The 18,848-nt window shown below is 44.0% G+C and overlaps 3 protein-coding genes across 8 annotated transcripts in view; 1 reads left to right on the forward strand and 2 right to left on the reverse strand.

Annotated features, from left to right (window-relative positions):
- LOC129859664 (neuronal membrane glycoprotein M6-b-like) overlaps positions 1-8,111 on the reverse strand; it is a 31,351-nt gene extending 23,240 nt beyond the window's left edge. The window contains exon 1 of one of the 3 annotated variants that reach the window (XM_055929718.1): positions 7,912-8,111. In XM_055929718.1, the coding sequence (XP_055785693.1) occupies positions 7,912-7,915 (4 nt within the window). In that variant the 5' untranslated portion in view covers positions 7,916-8,111. Of the gene's footprint in view, positions 1-462; positions 1,150-7,911 lie in introns of those variants that run through there. The other 2 variants (XM_055929716.1, XM_055929717.1) reach the window with 2 other exon arrangements.
- An 827-nt stretch (positions 8,112-8,938) lies between these two features.
- Positions 8,939-11,143, reverse strand: LOC129859665 (gem-associated protein 8-like). 2 transcript variants are annotated; one of them, XM_055929719.1, is made up of 4 exons: positions 11,048-11,143; positions 10,724-10,769; positions 10,154-10,536; positions 8,939-9,930 (listed from the first exon to the last, which is right to left on the reverse strand). In XM_055929719.1, exons 1-4 carry the CDS (start codon positions 11,094-11,096, stop codon positions 9,671-9,673), a joined length of 738 nt encoding a protein of 245 aa, XP_055785694.1. In that variant the 5' UTR covers positions 11,097-11,143; the 3' UTR covers positions 8,939-9,670. The 2 variants fall into 2 exon arrangements, with proteins under 2 accessions (XP_055785694.1, XP_055785695.1); XM_055929720.1 differs by having other exon boundaries at positions 10,154-10,549; positions 10,723-10,769; positions 11,048-11,090.
- Positions 11,144-11,478: 335 nt separating this feature from the next.
- Positions 11,479-17,806, forward strand: LOC129859661 (motile sperm domain-containing protein 2-like). Of its 3 annotated transcripts, XM_055929712.1 has the most exons (15): positions 11,488-11,729; positions 11,818-11,875; positions 12,260-12,415; positions 12,747-12,833; positions 13,175-13,329; positions 13,912-13,972; positions 14,300-14,338; positions 14,434-14,558; positions 14,985-15,140; positions 15,280-15,377; positions 15,570-15,663; positions 15,753-15,849; positions 16,008-16,137; positions 16,284-16,386; positions 16,734-17,806. In XM_055929712.1, exons 1-15 carry the CDS (start codon positions 11,619-11,621, stop codon positions 16,875-16,877), a joined length of 1,614 nt encoding a protein of 537 aa, XP_055785687.1. In that variant the 5' UTR covers positions 11,488-11,618; the 3' UTR covers positions 16,878-17,806. The 3 variants fall into 3 exon arrangements, with proteins under 3 accessions (XP_055785689.1, XP_055785687.1, XP_055785688.1); XM_055929713.1 differs by lacking the exon at positions 12,260-12,415; XM_055929714.1 differs by lacking the exons at positions 16,008-16,137; positions 16,734-17,806 and having other exon boundaries at positions 11,479-11,729; positions 16,284-16,381.
- Positions 17,807-18,848: the final 1,042 nt, after the last annotated feature.

Consider the following 18,848-nt stretch of genomic DNA (forward strand, 5'->3'; position numbering starts at 1 on the left):
ACCTGAGACAAAAAAATAATACAAAAGGAGACAATACAATGGAGACAACCCCGCCTTTGATGTGCCACACGAGTCATTTATCATTTTCACATGATTGAAAAACAGGGTAATGGTGATTCTACATGGCTGCAGCAAAGCAAAGCAAATTGGCAATAACTACGCTCCATAAAACCGAGCGCGCGCCTTCAGCCCTCTATCTTGGTCAAGCAAAAACATGTCCAAATAAAAACCAACGTTGATGGGACACACACACAAAAAAAATGTCATTTCATATTCTTTGTCATTTGCAAAAGGCTCATAACAAAACACATGCCAGAGCAAGCCATGGTGCAGGAGGAGAAAACAGCGCCTTTTTGTCACGTGAAGCGAAGCCATCGCAAGTAGGTGAAATCGCGCACCAGTCTAACAGTACGGTTGAAACGCGCAAAAACGCTCCGTATCACAACAACGACCATTCCGTACCTTTGCCTTCTTCCCTCTCCTCTTGGTTTTCCTCTGTGGCAGACTCCATGGCTGGCTTCGTCCCATCCATTTGAAATGTTTTCCTTTGAGTACTTTTTCTCCCTGGATTTTGGATTCTGACTTTTCTCTCTCTCTCTCTTTCTCTCTCTCTCTCTCTATCACCCTCTCCCTCTCTCTCCCTCACTTGCAAGCTTAGCTCCTCTGTATATACTAGGCTACAATCCCGTTTCAAGATTCAAAGGTCTTGTCCGATTTTGCACAGATTAGTGCTCCCTAAACGATGCCAGCTAACGCTTTGGCCGTATGTCACTTGCAATCCCAATTTGGCGATGTATAAAAACGTTGATCATGGCAGATTTTTGAGCGCCCATTCTATTTTATAGTATAGAATGAACTCAATCACATGACTCAACCCTGCCTCCAGGCACATAGCATCCCTACACTTCTGGAAAAAACGGTTCCAACAGGGTTCTTCAGCTGTCCCCATAGGGTAAACCATTTTTTAAATTCCAGAGACAACCCTCTGGTTCCAGGTAGAAACCTTTTGGGTTCCAGGTAGAACCCTCTGTAAATGGAACCCAAAAGGGTTCTACCTGCAACCAAAAAGGGTTCTTCAAAGGGTTCTCCGGACTGAAGAAGAACCCTTTAAGGTTCTATATAGCACCTTTGTTTCTAAGAGTGTACAGCTATATCACACAGGTGAGAGAACGAAAGGAATAGAAAGAGAGAAAAAAGGAGAGAGATACAGATAGTGAGGTGGTCACCCCCCTTAAATCAGGGTTATAGGTTACTGCACCGCAGGCTGTATCTGCTAGCACACACATGCACCAGTGTGCAAACTCACAGCACTGACACACAAAATACACACACGTCAACGCTCACATATGCACTTGCACTAACGCACAGAAGCTATCACACAAAAACACACACCGCCCACTCTCCATCTGGTGACTAGAGGGCTAGAAAGAGAGAGAGAGTGGGTGATCTACAGAGAGTAGAGAGAGAGAGAGAGAGGGAGAAGAGGAGAAAGGGAGAAGAGGAGATACCGAGAGAGAGAAAATAGAGAGAGAGAGATAAATAATACAGAATAGTCTAGGCTTTGTTTGATCTGTAGTATAGGCCTACAGTTTGGGGGATGGTTACAGACTTTCCCATCCTAACAAAATATAAGATATTTCATGCTGGACAAAAAAGAAAAAACTACATATTCATAATTCATTTGAATTCATTTGCTCTGTGTACTATTGTTCAGCTCATTTTCTAATACACACACACATCCTCAAACAAAGGGACGCAATCTGCCCTGAATCCTCTTAAATAAGGTATTAATTCTGATGCATGTGGCCTAATGCAGCTCAAATGCTTGGTGTCTAGCTGGACAAAGCCTCGTGCTCTGTCTGTTGTAGCGGAGCCACAAAACTGTCCAGGAAAGGGGCTTTCAGAGCACACACAGATGTGTTACAGAATGTCATCAGGAGTCAGACTCTGAGGGTCCAATATGTGGTGGAAAGATCCTCATATGGAGGCTCTGGCTGTCTGAGCTGAGCACTGAGCAGTGCAGTTTAACCCTACAGCTAGGCTCCTGAAGGTTGAATATCGTCACACACACACACACACACACACACACATCCTCCACCCCCACCCCACACACACACTATCCAATCCAATGGTCATAGAGGGGGAGCAAATCGCAAACCTCCTGGGTGAACCTCAGGGTCCATTTCCCCCACATCCAATAATCCCTTATGCTGGGTCACAGATTAAGCACTTGTCCAGAAGATGAGATACAGTGGGCCCTGGCACTCTCTCCTTCTGCACACACACATAATACACACACACATAATACACACACACATACTACACACACTTTGAGGTTCGGATCCAATCTGTTCCAATTTAGGAGATATAACAGGTCAAGCCAATACTGTATATCCTCTCTGGAAATCTCCTGCAGAATTAGACATTGGGCTTTGGTCAAGTAGAGTGGCTATCAGCCCCAATCATAGAATCCTTGACCATAGTGTCATAACAAAAACAGCTGTTCTAGTTATTATATTTCTATGGTTAGTCTGTGGTTGGGAGGGACATTGGGGAATGGGGGGGGGGGGGGGGGGGGGATTTCATATCCCTGTATATTCATCCTCTGTATCCATGTGACTGCATCCTGTATACTGGCTGTGAATTACCCACTAAGGACTAACAAATGCGGTCTAGACAGGCCAAGAACTAACGCTCTCTCGTTTTAGTGTGGCCCTCTGACACACTCTGGTCAAGGCCACCCTGATCACTAGTCTTTGCTGACTCATTCTATGTCCCAGAATTCCTCTCTCTATTAAAGTCCAAAAATGCACTGAACCAAAGATGTCCGCCGCATGGCTACCCTTTATAAAGAACTCAACAATGGAACAATGGCTTTAATTCCTCAGAGGAAATGACTACTTACTTTCTTATGACCACAAAATAATAATAATTTAAAAAACTATGAATATGAATTCAGGAGCGGGACCGGGACCCCTCTCCTTCCTCATTACTGTGGAATAGAGAGAAACTAGAGCCACAATGGGTCGTCTCTCTCCCAGTAATGAGGCCATTACGGCTCCATTATGCCCTCCGATGTGGAGTTAATGGGGAGAAAGGAACAGTCTGGCCTCCCTTTGATGTCCCTGGAAACAACACTGCAGTTATGTCCTCCAATTCTGTCCCACTCCCAAAGCACCTCCATTTTGGAAATCGGTTTACAAAACGTAACCAATTCCGTTAAAGGATATTTATGTATATCTGACTTGGCAAACTGGATCGGTCCGATCTTTCACAAGTCAACATGTGAGTCGATTCAAATATCGACTCAACATCAGAGAGATTATGTTAGGCCGAGGGGGATGTTAAGCGCTGTTGCTATGGTAACATGTCAACATGACGACAGCCATAAACTGATTGAAATCTATGAAACTAACGATGCTATCTGTTCCTAGGACACGTCCTCCGTGTTCTCTCTGACAGCTGAAGTCAATAAAGTGCAAATCTTTGAAATCCTGAGCTAAATATGGATGGCTGTAAAGAGAGTCGAGTAAAGTTTGGAAAAGAAATGGCAACAGATATAGTCAACCATGTGGGTGGATGTTCTGTCTAGGCCAGAGCTGCCCAACCCTCTTCCTGGAGATCTACCGTCCTGTGGGTTTTCAGTACAACCCTAATTTAACACACCTGATTCTATGGTCTGTAGACGATCTCCCCAGAGCTAGTGGATGGCCACCCAGACAGAGGCTTTAGAACAAACAGTCATGTTTTTGTTTACGCCTCAAGCTGTCTCGGTCTCCCTCCCTCTCAAGAGTTATTTAAAGCCCCTGAAGACCTGCCTCCCCTCCACCGCTTGCGGGACTCTCCATCCATTAGAGAAAACAACAGGATTTTCTCAATGCACCAAGAACCACAAGCACACCACCCCGAGAGGCATTCTGCATGCACCTGCATCATCCCAAATGGCACCCTATTCCCTAATTAATGGTGCTCTAAAGGTAGTGAACTACTGTATATAGGGAATAGGGTGCAAATTGAGACATGCCCATGTTATTGGACAAGTTCCCATGATTTTAATGACCCCCATTAGGTCACCCTACTGCAGCCTACTGTGTTTCCTCCAATGGGCGGCCCTTGTCTGACCTCTGAACCCTCTCCGAACCGTCGTCTGAGTCTAGTGTCCTACTAACCTGGGATAGCAGCAACCCATCCAGTGATGGTGTGTGTCTACTGCTTATCGGGTGGGGATGCCGTTTCATCGACTGATCACAAACACCAGCAACCAAACTAATACACACACACACACACACACACACACACACACACACACACACACACACACACACACACACACACACACACACACACACACACACACACACACACACACACACATTATCTGGGAGGTGGCATTAGGAGCCTCCTGCTGACGCTTTAGTCTAATCCTGGCCATTTTAATTGCCTTTGCTCCCTGTAAAAGGGAAACGTTGGCTGGGAGAAAACCAATAGATGTTCTGATTAAGTCAATCACAGCTGGGACTAGAGGACATGGAGGGCTGTGAAACAGCAGCGACTCCTGTTCTGCTCCCCTGGTTAGACGGGGGAGAGCGGACAGAGCCGGCCACACGGGACGTAATCTGTCAGGATGACCCACTTTCCTGCCAGGCCATTCTCTGCACGCTCTCGCCCCGTCGCTAAGGAGACGCCTAGCTCCCTCTCATCAGGGACTCTGAACGTGGATGCTGGAAAGAGTTAATCCTTAGTAACCAAACACACAAACATCAACGGAGTTGTAGGTTCTGGCGGCACCTTTCCCAATCTTGCCGACCCCCTTGCCTGCTCATACTCAGTTTTACTAGAGCACACACACATACAGATCCACTCACACATGTACACCCATGCAAACTCTGCTGGTCACGTCTGATTTGGCTCTCAGACACTGCCTTAATGAAAACACCCGCAACTCTAGTGTCCTCACCTTAACTCTGGCTGAACTATACTGTGTGGGCCGACAATTTCCTGAGCCAGCATCCATCCCTAGACATATAGGGATGTGAGGGGAGTTCCATAGGGAGGGGAGTTTGAGGGTTCAAGAGACTCCAAGACAAAAACACTGAGATCCCAGGAATGGAGACACATTGGGATAAAAGTGTCTGAATAACTCAGGGGACAGATCACAACTCTCCTCTCGAGAAGCAACCACTGTTTGATAAAAACAGATCATTAATGAATTTTGCTTTCCCGTCTATCTCGTGCAACATCTTCTAGTCAGAGAGCTCAAAAGCCAAGGAGCTGAGGATGGAAATCGAGGCGGGAGTGTGGGATCTCCCTTAACAACTCACAATATCACCACTGTCTTTACTGACATGCTTAGCCCAGCCCTCCTACCCCGCCCCCCACTGTTTTATCTGACTAGCCCCGTAATCCCTCTGGCCCAGATACTGCAGGCAGCTCAACATGATGTCACATCACATCCCCACAGCAGGTACCCCCCCCCCAACATTTCATATTTCCCCCAGGAAGCCAGGGTCACATGACCAGGGCCTCTGCTTCAAAACAACCCGCCACCCAGGAAAATGTTGCACCTGCGCCTAGCCTGTCGCTCCAATGGAATCCTTTACAGTGATCACTCAGAGGCCAAAAATAAGTAATTTTGCAGGAGAGAGAACGTATAGGCCTGGGAGGTTAGTATCATCATCGTCATCGTTATGGTTCCCATGTAGATGCAAAGAAAGATTGACAGGGCTACAAATAGGCATGCTCGGCCTGTGTGTGTGTGTGTGTGTGTGTGTGTGTGTGTGTGTGTGTGTGTGTGTGTGTGTGTGTGTGTGTGTGTGTGTGTGTGTGTGTGTGTGTGTGTGTGTGTGTGTGTGTGTATGTATGTATGTATGTATGTATGTATGTATGTATGTATGTTCGAGCACATGAGTGTCCCCAGATCACACGTGACAGGATTGAGACGGTGCTTACATCATACAGACAGCATACATAGCCGTCGCTATGGCAACGAGTTATCTCAACGATCCATCCATCTTCCCGTCTCAGAGACCAGAGAAACCAATGGTTGCATGAAAGTCTCAGAAATGGCTCATACCACGGGACTGGCTACAGTAGCCAGACAGCCAATGGCGGTCATGGAGATTTCTTTACAGTGAGAAGTGGAGTAAAAGATGAAAGAGAGAGGAGTAAGACCTCCGCTCCGGTCCTCCATTTACCCAAATATCCTACGTAAGTTCACCTAGTGTGTGTGTGTGTGTGTGTCTGTGCACGTGTTCATCAAGTGTGTGTTGAAGAGGCTCTTCGCTGTTCAACTCACAATAAACAAATGGTAATTTATTTTATTTAACAATTATTTTACCAGGTAAGTTGACTGAGAACACATTCTCATTTACAGTAACAACCTGTGGAATAGTTTCAGGGAGAGACTGGGGGATGAATGAGCCAATTGGAGCCTTCTCAGTCTGTGAAGCGCTTCATGAAGCAGTAACACAACCGCTTCCTAACCAACCAGAGGAGAGCAAAGAGAGAGGAGAAAGGTGGTGTTTTGTTGGAGAGGTTGGCTGACAACTAAGTGAGGTCAGCAGCATACCACCCTGCATACCACTACTGGCTTGCTTCTGAAGCTAAGCAGGGTTGGTCCTGGTCAGTCCCTGGATGGGAGACCAGATGCTGCTGGAAGTGGTGTTGGAGGGCCAGTAGGAGGCACTCTTTCCTCTGGTCTAAAAAATATCCCAATGCCCCAGGGCAGTGATTGGGGACACTGCCCTGTGTAGGGTGCCGTCTTTCGGATGGGACGTTAAACGGGTGTCCTGACTCTCTGAGGTCATTAAAGATCCCATGGCACTTATCGTAAGAGTAGGGGTGTTAACCCTGGTGTCCTGGCTAAATTCCCAATCTGGCCCTCAAACCATCATGGTCACCCAATAATCCCCAGTTTACAATTGGCTCATTCCTCCCCCTCCTCTCCCCTGTAACTATTCCCCAGGTCGTTGCTGCAAATGAGAACGTGTTCTCAGTCAACTTACCTGGTAAAATAACGGTAAAATAAAATAAAAAATAAAAATAAAGGTCCTTGTGGGTAGTCAGCCAGTGTAGAGCACGACGGTTCCCTTTTGATTAGTCAGTCAGTGTAGAGCACGACGGTTCCCTTTTGATTAGTCAGTCAGTGTAGAGCACGACGGTTCCCTTTTGATTAGTCAGTCAGTGTAGAGCACGACGGTTCCCTTTTGATTAGTCAGTCAGTGTCATAAATCAAACTCTTTGCTCACACTGTAAGCAGAAACAATTTCACTTCGAGAATATTCCCAGTCTCTGTTGGGGCAGAGAGTAGTCTGCCATCAGACTCCATGGATACACACTGCCGGGTCGGCGGAGAATGTCCAGAGTAAAATGAATTATTCCAAGGCCACAGCTGGGACAGAACACTTGGATTCTTTCCCATCCATTTGGGCTACAACACTGGCCAGGAAACATACTGTCACCGCATTCACTTAATTTATTAACGTAGACAGAAAATGCTGATATAATATAAAACAGAATACAAAAAAAAAACGATTTAGTAACTGTAGGCTACTACATTCTTTAGACCTATTAATTTATTAGATTATAATTTTTTTGTTGTGCTCAGCATTCATGCATTAGACAGTAGACTAGATTAGGCAAAGGAACTATGAGAGCGCAGTTCAGATGATAGAATTTAAACCTGCCACCATAAAGAAAATCACTTAACATCGCCTTAATCTTGTCATTTGATCGTGTTTGTAGGCTACGTCTATGTGCCCAATAAATCGAGCACTCTATCCTGCTGAACACCATTGCTATGACATTAAAAACGCACCCAAGCATGAAGTTAAAACAAAATACATGTATACTCAAGTTTTCCTTTTGAAGAAACGAATAGGAAAGTATTTGGGTATTAATAATTGCACCTACCCATGTTGTTACTTTCGTAGAACTTCAGTGCTTGGCCGATGCGATGTGACAAAAAGTTCTGCAAGTGGGGAGCTGTTTCGTGCAGGGCAGCAGGGCGCGCGCTGGAGCACCAGTGCACGAACGCTCTCCCCGAAATCAATGCACCCCATCCCGTGGGGACGGGGAAGAGTGAGTGACGTCGCTGCTGGGCCTTGGGCCCTTTTTAGTCAATAGAAAAGCGTGCTAATGTCTGCAACAAAATTGCATTCAACATATTTTGATCTCTATAATGACATGCTTGATGTAGTATTTTATTTTTCTATTTAACCTTTATATAACTAGGCAAGTCAGTTAAGAACAAATTCTTATTTACAATGAGGGCCTACCCAGCCAGACCCGGACGACGCTGGGACAATTGTGCGCCGCCCTATGGGACTCCCAATCCCGGCAGGATATGATACAGCCTGGATAGGCTGTATCATAGGGGGGGGGGGGGGGGGGGGTGTTTTTGTCAATACTGTTACAGTGCCTGTTTTTGTACAATTGAATAAACTTTAATGGGACAAGAGAAGTAACATCAGTGTTTATGGTAGCGGAGGAAATTATCTATAAAATATCACATTTGACCTCTTGGCTTGGCCTCCATGGCCAGTGGGCTAAGAGTGAAATGCCAGGTGACGCAAGACCTCTGCAGCTCCTACCCTACACAGAACGCCACCAACGGTTTGTTGCACCATGACCCCAATGTAAATGTCAAGCGTGTGTAGATGTAACTCTCTAGAGTAGAGGTCTGTTCTGTGTGCTGGCCTCTTTTCTAGCAGTTGGACCAGCTGATTACCTGTGACAGTAAGTTGCTTTAAAAATCAAAGCCAAAACCTTCACTACAGCTATGCCGGAATCCACTCAGTGGCTGTATTCTTATATATAACAGACTCAGACCAAATGAAATCAAAGTACCAAAATTCTATTTACAGGGACATAAATGATTATTAGCCTCACTGAAACAGAATTTGACATTTCAAATCTGATAATGTATTTAGCGTTTCAATTCATCACAAACATTCTTTATTAGAAACTATATCAACAATCTTATTAAAAAAAAGACAAACGATTTTGATATGAAACAGACACACGGGAAGAAACCAACACATTGTTCTACCTGAGCACGCTGAGACAGACACAACCCATCTGAATGTTGAGAAAGAAGCAGACAAACATAGAGGCGGAAGCTATTATGCAGTATCTGGAGATGATGAAATCAAAACCATCTCTTTCTTCATTTATGGTTGAATGAAATAGGAAAGAAATCCACCCAAATAAAAAAATATATAAAAAAATAACTACCTTGACAGCAATAAGAGGATCATAGATTGAAGGCTACCTGAACATGAAACCATGCTTGTTGACAGAACAGGTAACCTGAAAAAAAGATTTAACTTTGGAGTCTTTAAAATCAATTTGCTGGGGGAGCTTAAACATTTATGCAAATTGTGTATACTCGTGCTCTTCTTGTGCCTGCATCTTATGAATTTGTCATCATTTCATTGTGAAACCAGAAGAACAGAAATAAAATTCTCCTCCAAAATGTTGGTTGACATACGATATTATGGTGAGAGGGGAATGTTTAGGCACTGTGATCAGGGAGTACCTCTCCATTTCAATCAGTTTCCTCCCTACTGAACATGACCCAGTTTCTCAGCTCTATGTTTCAGGGGGTTGTCTAGACTGGAACAGTGTGTGGGTGGGCTCCATTGGAAGAAGATGGATGTCCGTAGTGGAGCTACAGTTTTAGAGGGATGACGGGCCAGTATTTGGGCTGTTTTTTGTCACAGTTTCTGTCGAAGGTGAGCTGCATGGCCGTCTCCATGCCCTGGACCTTTGCCGCGTCTTCCCCGTACAGCTTCTTCATCTCAGCGCCTCGGCGCTCGCCCGGCCGCTCAGAGGGGGGCAGCGACCTGCCGTGCCAGGAAATTCTGTGCATGTCCTGGTCGGCCAACACGTAAGTATCCAGCTGCTCCGCCTCCAGCTGCTGCTGCTTCTCTGTGGGGAGGAACACAAGACACAAGGCTTTTAAAGTCAGCCTCAGAATACTTCATAATTCATTACATGTAGTTGTAATGGTGCGTTAAGTTGTCTACTTATACAGCAATATGATCCAAAGACCATATGATCGTGGTGTTAGGGGGTTATTATAGAGTTATTAACACTCCTTGTGAAACTTTTAGATGTAGAGACTGACTGACTGACACACACACACACTCACTGAGCTCCTCCTTGTGCCGCTCAGTCTGGGCAAAATACTGGCGCAGCTCCTCTGTGATCTCCATGTTGCTGACATCACATTCGATTTCGCTGTCCGAGCCACTTTCTCCGTCCCACTCCTCGTCATCTGCGCCCCCCTCCAAATCCTCTTCCACATGGTCCTTAGCAGCGACTGTCTCCTCTGCTCTCCTCCCTCCACTCTCTCCCCCATGCCAGTCTGCATAGCGTTGGGGGGCAGTGGGGTACTGTTGGGGGTACCCTGGCCCGTAGGCAGCCTCCCAGGCCTTTCTGTAGGCCTGCCTGTGTCTCTGGTGCCAGTTCATAGCCTGCTGGTAATGCTGCCAGTAGTGGCCATACATAGGGTGGGCAAACCAGGAGTAGATGCTACCATGGTCCTCATGTCCAGGACAACAGAGGATGGAGGACACTTATCACCATGATTCATTGATAACACCCAACCAACATACATTGTTTCATCAATGTTTAACGTGCAAAACTAACCAAAAAAGTGCAGAACTAGGCTAATCAAAAAGGTCCAATGTGGTATCTTGATTCTAGAAAGGCACCTTACCATGGTGGTGCTTCTCCTGCAGTGTGGTTTAGATCGCAGCTACAGTCTGTAAAGGGAAATGCATTGTTGTCATAAAACACTTAATTTCAAAACTTGTACTAACTAACGTTAGCTGGCTAGCATAGGCGCTCCAGGGGAGCCATAGCGAGCAAATTATCAGCAGCTAGCAATGACATCTTCAAAACAAAGATGGAGGCAGCTGGCGGTTAGACACACACCAGAAATAAAACAGATATATCCTCAAACGTCAATAGCTATAACATTATTATAGACGGTAACTCATTGTGAATAAATGCACGATACATAACGTTTATAGCTCGTTACCTTCAGTTAGTGCAGTACACTCAAACGCTGACAAACGCACGCGCTGCATACGGCAACCAAGAACCAGGAGAAAAAATATCCTGGAAGCCTTTGAAAAAAAAAGAAGCTATTTAGTTCACGACTACATGGTGCCACCTAGTGGATAGTAGTTCAAACTAATACATATAGAGCAAGTCAGTTATTTAATCAGATGTGTAGTGCAAGGGCAAAACCCAAAACGTGCAGCCATGGGGGGGCCCAGGACCAAGTTTAGTAAAACTCTGGTCTAGAGAACTTCACTTGTCAATTGGCAGTGGTGCACACACACAGGTGCCAAAGATTTTATATGCAATTTGTGCGTCATACATGTGCTCTGCTAAATGAAATCGTTTGTTTTTGTTGTCATTAGAATGTTTGAGTGTTCAGTGTTGACTACAAAATATGTTGTAAACTATCCAACCTCATACTGTACAATCATTGCATCCATGTTGCCTTTACCAATCAAAGTGGCAGGGTCAGACTGTCGAACTGACATTGTGGCTTTTAAGCATTTGGAGTGTCAGTTCGTCTGTAACAGCTGAAATGTTGAAACATGATGGTCTACTTCCTCCCAGACAGCGCGTCAGGGACACATCCGAACCAACTGGTTTTGGTTTGTTGTCTTTTGAGCATGACGGACGCAAGATCGGCTTTACCAGAGCAGGTAAGCCTAATAATAACAGTAAAAGTTGACATGCTAGTTATAACATTTGAAGAATTGGCGATATTTTGAAATATTTCCTCGCAAACAGGACATTCAAAAGAAAATAGAGGAAACAAGAAAACGATTCCGTATCGAATATGCACAAGGTGAGCGCTCTGGTTTCTACTTGTTGTCCTGGAACAGCTGTTTGGGGATAGAGTAGGCTAAAGTAGGATTGCGCAACAACAGCAAACATTTCTCCTGAGAACACTGAAATCCATGTGCATTTGCACCTTTTGAAGTGTATATTAACCTAGGTGTGTGTGTGTGTGTGTGTGTGTGTGTGTGTGTGTGTGTGTGTGTGTGTGTTCAGTATATGCCACTGTTTTGATGCTGCATAGTTGTCCATACCAATCATAAGTCGAGTATTTTAACCTGAAACTATCTCACATTTTTAAAGACCGAAGCAGTGCACTTGCAGCTCAACTGGATTCAATGTACCACACAAACGCACAGAGTAATAGTATTGAGCGACATCCATTTTCCCACAGACTCATCAGACAAGTATGACCCCAGGGATGTGGACAGGTTATGGAAGGATGATGTTTTGGTTGACGGTTATCTGGAGTGGCGCCACTTTGTGGTGGAGGACACCTTGAAGATGATCGATGAGAGTCTTAAGTGGAGAAAAGAATTCAAACTGAATGGTGGATTGACCTTTGCCTTTACAGGGACTTGATGTCAACCAGTGGCCTTGTCCCATACTGTATAGCTGTATTAATGAACATATAGCTCCAACAAAGAACAGTAGAATAGCTGGCTATAACACATACCAGGTTATTGTGCATTCTGCAAATTGCTGAGATACTTCCACTAGTTGAACATGATGGTGTTGATAAGATGTTTCCTGCTTTGAAATGTTCTTTATGTAATGAATAGCACTACATAAGTATAATGTATAAGAATAATGTATTATTATTATAGACAGCATTAATAGTCCGGTTTGATTCATTTTTTTAATATCCCTTTCTCTTCCAGACATCAATGAAAGCTCTGTGCAAAAGTCTCTATTTGAGTCTGGCATGCATTATCTCCATGGCTATGATAAAGAGGGCAACAAACTGTGTAGGTATTTCATTTTATTTTTTCAACATATGTGCTCACTGCCAATCAGGAAGGTTCTGTTGTGAAAATGTTGTTTCTGAGATACCTCATTTATGGCCAACATCATCATTTTATCTCTTGTAAAAGCCTCATCCTCTCTTTGGGGTGCTGTGATCGTTTTTCTATGCATCTCACTATTCCGACTGTAGTTTCCTGATTTAGGTGCACGCACAATTCAAGTTAGGATTGAGATTGGATTCTTGAATTTTTGTATGGTGGATTACAGTTTGTCTTTTTGAGCTATTTGAGTCTCTGTCTTGAAGGACACTGAGGATTACCCATTTTTGTTGTTGTCTGCCCAGTCTGGTTCAGGGTTAAGCTTCACATGAGGGATGTGAAGATGTTGACGGAGAAGAAAAGGTACGTGGCATTCTGGTTGGAGAGCTACACCCGGCGGGAACCAGGGATTCCCCTCACCGTGATCTTTGACATGTCCGAAGCGGGTCTAAGCTGCGTTGTAAGATGTCTGCTCTCCTCTCATTCCCCTCTAGCTGATTTGTGTTGTGGAACTTTGTATCAATGTCCAAACATTTTGTGTTAACAAGTCACTGAGTGGATCTTTACACACTAATGCTTGTCTTTGGGTGCTTTTAAACTACCTTTTGTGAAGACCTACTAAGGTAAACCTGAACTATCCTCACCTATTCTACACTCATGTATGATCTGTTATTTCCTTTCCATATTATGTACAGTGAACTGTGCATGACAAGCACAAACATGTAGTAGATGGCAAGCTCTGAAGTACTAGATGCTGACTATTAAATGTATTCTAACATTTTTCTCTGAAGTGGTTTCTTAGGAGCGTAAGATGGTATAAACAGAAGCAGTGTCTGGAATACATTGAGACAAAGTATTCTCCGTTGCCCAATCTGGGTCATGCCTTAGCTTGGGGCTCAAAATATGGCAGGAGACATACAGTACAGCTGTGTGCTTTCAAAACAAGTTTCTCCTCACATGCCAGGGTGAAAGATTTATTGGTTAATTTGTTGAAAATATTTATTTGAACGATAGGAATTCTCTCTTCTCTTTTCTCTTGTAGGACATGGATTTGATCAAATATATAATCAATTGCTTCCAAGTGTATTACCCTAGATTGCTTTGTAAGTATCCATTTCTTCTGGTGGGCTTCCAACACAGGAGGCTATTGAGGAGAGGACGGCTCATAGTAATGGCTGGAATGGAGTAAATGGAATGGTACCAAACACATGGAAGCCATGGGTTCGATACCATTCCATCTATTCCCTTCCAGCCATTACTATGAGCTTGTCCTCCCCAATAAAGCTGCCACCAGCCGCCTGTGGCTTCCACCTGGTGCATTTGGTCCCATAGCGAATAAAGGACTCAGTGAACCCAATTCCATGCCTTTATTGCCTACAGAGAATGTCAAATGAATCGTGTTATGATTTATGCGTCCTATTTCATTTCAGCCAAAATGCTCATGTACGAGATGCCATGGATCATGAATGGTGAGTCACTTAAAGAAGAAAATGCTATGCTTCCACTCAATGTCACTGTTGCAGTCAATACTACTAACTACACTCCCCCCATCTTCTATATATAGCGGCATGGAAGATGGTGAAGAACATGCTCAGTCAAGACGCCATCGACAAGCTGAAGTTTGTGTCCAAGAGTGACATCCAGAACTATGTTGATAGGGAGAACCTCCCGTCCTACATGGGAGGAACTGTGTGTAACTTACCGCTCAATGGCCACAATGATCCCCATACATCCAAATATCTACTGAGCATATAAGCACATGCAGATGTTAAAACATCTGTGAATGCCCATTGGCTAACATGACAACATGCATGCACGTTGCTTTCGGTACAGTGCATATGATGCACAAGTCAGACACATGACCGACCTATACAAGAGTCATACATCCACGTTCTAATGTAAAGCTGTTGTGTCTGTGCACACACACGTACTTGCATACATACAAACAACGCCATTTGTTGGTATCATGCATACAGTACATAAACCAATACTATGTTGTATACACACACACCTTGCCAGAATTCATCACCAGTACATTATACTACAAGGATAAATAATTGATGTAATACAAATGCATTGCATTTACTATGGAGTTCTTTTCTGATTTTCTCCCAGGACCCATTCAAATTCAGTTACCCACCGTTGCCTGATGACATCTTCCAGAACCCCATATCAGAGACTGGACAAGAGGATGACACTGATTTAAAGGATGATGACCTGGAGGCCAAGGACACCCTGGAGCCGAGCTCTCCTACACTCAGAACCAGAAATGTTGTCCTTCGTTCCCCTCACGACACCCTTTGGTTTTAATAATGAACTTTGTTACACTCTCGAATCTCATAAGTGCATTGAATGATATCAGTAACAGTAACATTAGTGTCCTTGATTTCTCTGTCCTTGTCTGAGGCAGGTATACTTGGCACATGATGGGGACAATGAGGGCTCCATCAGATGGAAAGGATCCCGTAGGCCAACCGTCACTTTCAAAGGCACCTTACTCTATATCAGGTTAGCTTTGGATTCTGTGTATTTGCCCTGATACATACAGTATAGTGTAAGCACTTCCAAAACGTATTGAGTCACATAGTTTCCAACCACAGACCTCACACTACCTTTTAAGGTTATGAGGCAACTGTTTACACTGAGAGCTGCTAGACGGAGATAATATGTGGCTCCCACACTCTCGCTCTCTCTTTTCAGTCCTGATGATGAGTTGTGCTTTGGCCACAGAGAGTGTGAGAAGAGATGTCTGATCATGCTTAATAATGTCACCAAAAACCAAGTGGCCTTCAAGGTCAGTTCTCATGTTGCTCGTTTTAAGTGTGTGATTGCATCATTAAAATATACTTGTATGAGAGCAGCCTTGTTTGTGTTTTGCCGCAGGTGCGGACCACAGCCCCAGAGAAGTACAGGGTGAAGCCCAGCAATAGCAGCTGTGGGGCGGGCAAGAGTATGGAAATCACTGTGTCCCTGCATGGAGGTACTACATATCGTATTCTTAATTCTTCCATCTCCTCTGTCTCTATGTAAAATAAACCCATCATTCAGGTTTTGAGAAGGTCAAGGACTAGCTCATGTGAAATTGTTGCTGTCCTCTAATTGTTTGTGGTCGAATTCCCTCCTCTCTGATTGGCTCAGGGTCTCTGTGCTCTCCTCAGGACCGCTTCTTAATCATGGCTGCTGAGATGGAGCCATGTAGCGGTGGGGGGAGCACAGACCTCGCCCACTTCTGGAAGGGTGTCCCAAAGGCTAAAATAATGGAGCACAGGTAGCACCATCTATTACACACACAGAACACAACTCAAACCAGTTTTATGAGTATTGCTTTGTTGACTGTCACCAAAGGCAACAAGGCCTCGAGGACGCATGTGTAAGGACTGTTCACCAATGGTCTTCTATTTTCTTTACCTTCAGGCTGCGGTGTCGAATGCTAGAGGGCATCAAGTTGGCACTCAGCCCTGTGACTGACAGGTCTCACAAAATGGAGACCAATGGCTACCAAGACATGCACACCACGGTGAGTTGTGACCTCGGGTGACAGACACTGACACACACACACCCTTATTATGCAAATGTCTCAATAGGACAATTACATATTTACTATTATCTTTGCCTGCTGAAATGTTCAATCTATCAAGTCCATCTGAAGTCAGTTTGTGGTCTGAAAAAGGTCCGATACTTCACCTGGGTGGTGTTCCATATAGAAGGAAAAATGTCTTTAAATGTTTTGCAACTGAAGACAAAAATGGGCATTACTTACAGGACAAGGGCAGGTAGTCCCACCATGTTTCAGTCAGTTTTCTTCCATTTGGTGCCTAATGAATATGCCCCGGTTGCCGTTGGTGCCCTCTGATGTTCCCCCAGCTCCTTCAGTTGATGGCCAGCAGCTCCAGGCTGGAACAGAAGATGGACCACTGCCTGTGGTGGCAGAAGCTCTTGACTGTACTGGTGACTGCACTGATGGCCTTGGGCTTCTCTTCCCTCTACACTGGGGAGTGGCCATTTTGAAACTTTGCCACGGTGGAGGAAAAAGACAAGGACCAGTCACAGTGGAGTCAGGATGAAAGTCGATTTCTGATTGGAGCAGAAATATTAGGAACTGCTCGCAATCCACTCTATGACCTTTGGACACTAAATATAATTATATTTCCACACTGAATATAATTATATTTTCACACTATCAGGTTGGAATAATACTGTGAAATTATGAAAGTAATTATAATGCCCTTTTAGTGTAAGAGCTGTTTGAGTGAGTGATGGATCGAAGGGATCTAGCTTTTGTCAAGTTAACGTCAGACTTGACTTTTCGTAGCAGGTTAGGAGAATTTGGTTAAGGTTGGCAACTTTTTACATTAATTTAACAAAAACTGGAGCCCTTCTCGCCATGAACGTTTTGATGGTATGGAGTTTTGGTCTGCCTGGTGACATCCCCAGGCGGTAAATTATTTAATAGACCAATAAGAAAGAGGTTTGCAAACCTCTCTGCCAATAACAGCTAGTTTTCAGTTTCCCCGTACCCACTCAGACCACTCCCAGGCAGTCCTAGCAAAATTATTGCTTGAGAAATTTCACTTTGCTAAAAAGCTATTTTTGTTTCTTTTTTGACCATGTTTTCAATTAAAATCACAGTAAGGTACTTAATTTTTACCCAGAAAAATGATTTGATATTGAGATAAAAACAGCTGCATTGGACCTATTTTCTGAATTATGTCTAACTTGAACTATTTACTATGGGTTTATATGAATGGAATACCACAAATATAATTTTATAGGCAACATGTCATCTTGGTGTTTATACAGTGTAATTTACATTATTTGTTACATTGTAAAAGGTCCTGTAGCATTTTCCCTTGATTAATCTGCAGAAGCAGCCAAATACCTACATACACTCTGATATAAACACATTTATTGATTTGATTAAAAGATAATGACACTCACTCATCTCTCTCCCTTTGACACCAATGCAAAATAATTGTGCTCTGAAGCACATTCTGAGATATTTACGGAAGTAATCAACAGTTGTTGTTTTTTTAAAACACCTGTCTGTCACTAAGCACTCCACATCCAACTCACTTACAAGGAATTGGGAGAGACACATTCATACATTTTTTCTGAACGAAATAGGCAACGTTGTTTTTATTTAGTCTACTCTACTGCACAGTGTGTGGTTGGCTTCTTTTGGCGGAGGAGCCCCGCTTTGAGCAGATGGCGCTGGGGTGACCTTTCACCTCCGCTGATGTGACAGGCGTTCTGGAGGGAGGTGTAGATGGAGAGAGAAACAAACGTTCTCCTCCCAACACCTCCACTGATTAGCTGGGGACATGGCGGCTAGGTGATACACCTCAGACAGAGATAGACAATTTAATGGCTGACACGCATTCCGAGCGACAGATGTGATCACTAGGTGGTTTTTTTTCTCTCCCTGGTAGTTTGCTTGTGTAATTATCTTGACTGTTATTATACTAATTGAGTGTGATTCACTATTTGACTCCCCCTTTGATGCTGAGGTACAGCCTTCCAAGAATAGATGTAGATGTACAGCAACTGGCACATTAGATAAAGTATGTGTGATTGTTAAGTGGTGATCGTATTGTCCCCATCTTCTTTGTAATTGTTGACAATGGTTCTGTAGCCTAAACCAATTTCTTATTACATATATTGGACACTTTGGTAATATCTGTAATATCAGCTATTGGTCGGTCTTGACTTGATACCAAAGAACATGTTCCACAACTGTGGATCAACCTTGACTGTTTTGGGATGTGTCCTCATTCTGTGTAGGCTACGTTTGCCTGCCACCCAAATGTTGGTTATACTAGAAATCCATAAAGAGAAGAGAATGGGAGCCATTGTGGGGGTGTAGTAAGAAGCTAATTACAAGGTGTCAAATCCCAAGGGATGCCCCATCCCCAGTTATATATTATGTGAGACGGGAAGCAGAACAAAAACAGCTTTTAGTCATTGCACGACAAACAAGCT

This window comes from Salvelinus fontinalis, chromosome 7 (genome assembly GCF_029448725.1).
Source record: "Salvelinus fontinalis isolate EN_2023a chromosome 7, ASM2944872v1, whole genome shotgun sequence".
NCBI classification, from domain to species: domain Eukaryota; kingdom Metazoa; phylum Chordata; class Actinopteri; order Salmoniformes; family Salmonidae; genus Salvelinus; species Salvelinus fontinalis.

What these genes read in the sequence shown, in the direction of transcription:
- LOC129859665 (XM_055929719.1), bottom strand. Translation starts at nt 11,096, where the DNA reads ATGCAGCGCGTGCGTTTGTCAGCGTTTGAGTGTACTGCACTAACTGAA. An exon ending in GTGTACTGCACTAACTGAAG is followed by an intron (nt 10,770 to 11,047) that starts GTAACGAGCTAT and finishes TTCCCTTTACAG; the next exon opens with ACTGTAGCTGCGATCTAAAC. An exon ending in GCGGCACAAGGAGGAGCTCA is followed by an intron (nt 9,931 to 10,153) that starts GTGAGTGTGTGT and finishes TCCTCCCCACAG; the next exon opens with AGAAGCAGCAGCAGCTGGAG.
- LOC129859661 (XM_055929712.1), top strand. Translation starts at nt 11,619, where the DNA reads ATGATGGTCTACTTCCTCCCAGACAGCGCGTCAGGGACACATCCGAAC. An exon ending in CCGTATCGAATATGCACAAG is followed by an intron (nt 11,876 to 12,259) that starts GTGAGCGCTCTG and finishes ATTTTCCCACAG; the next exon opens with ACTCATCAGACAAGTATGAC. An exon ending in GCTAAAATAATGGAGCACAG is followed by an intron (nt 16,138 to 16,283) that starts GTAGCACCATCT and finishes CTTTACCTTCAG; the next exon opens with GCTGCGGTGTCGAATGCTAG.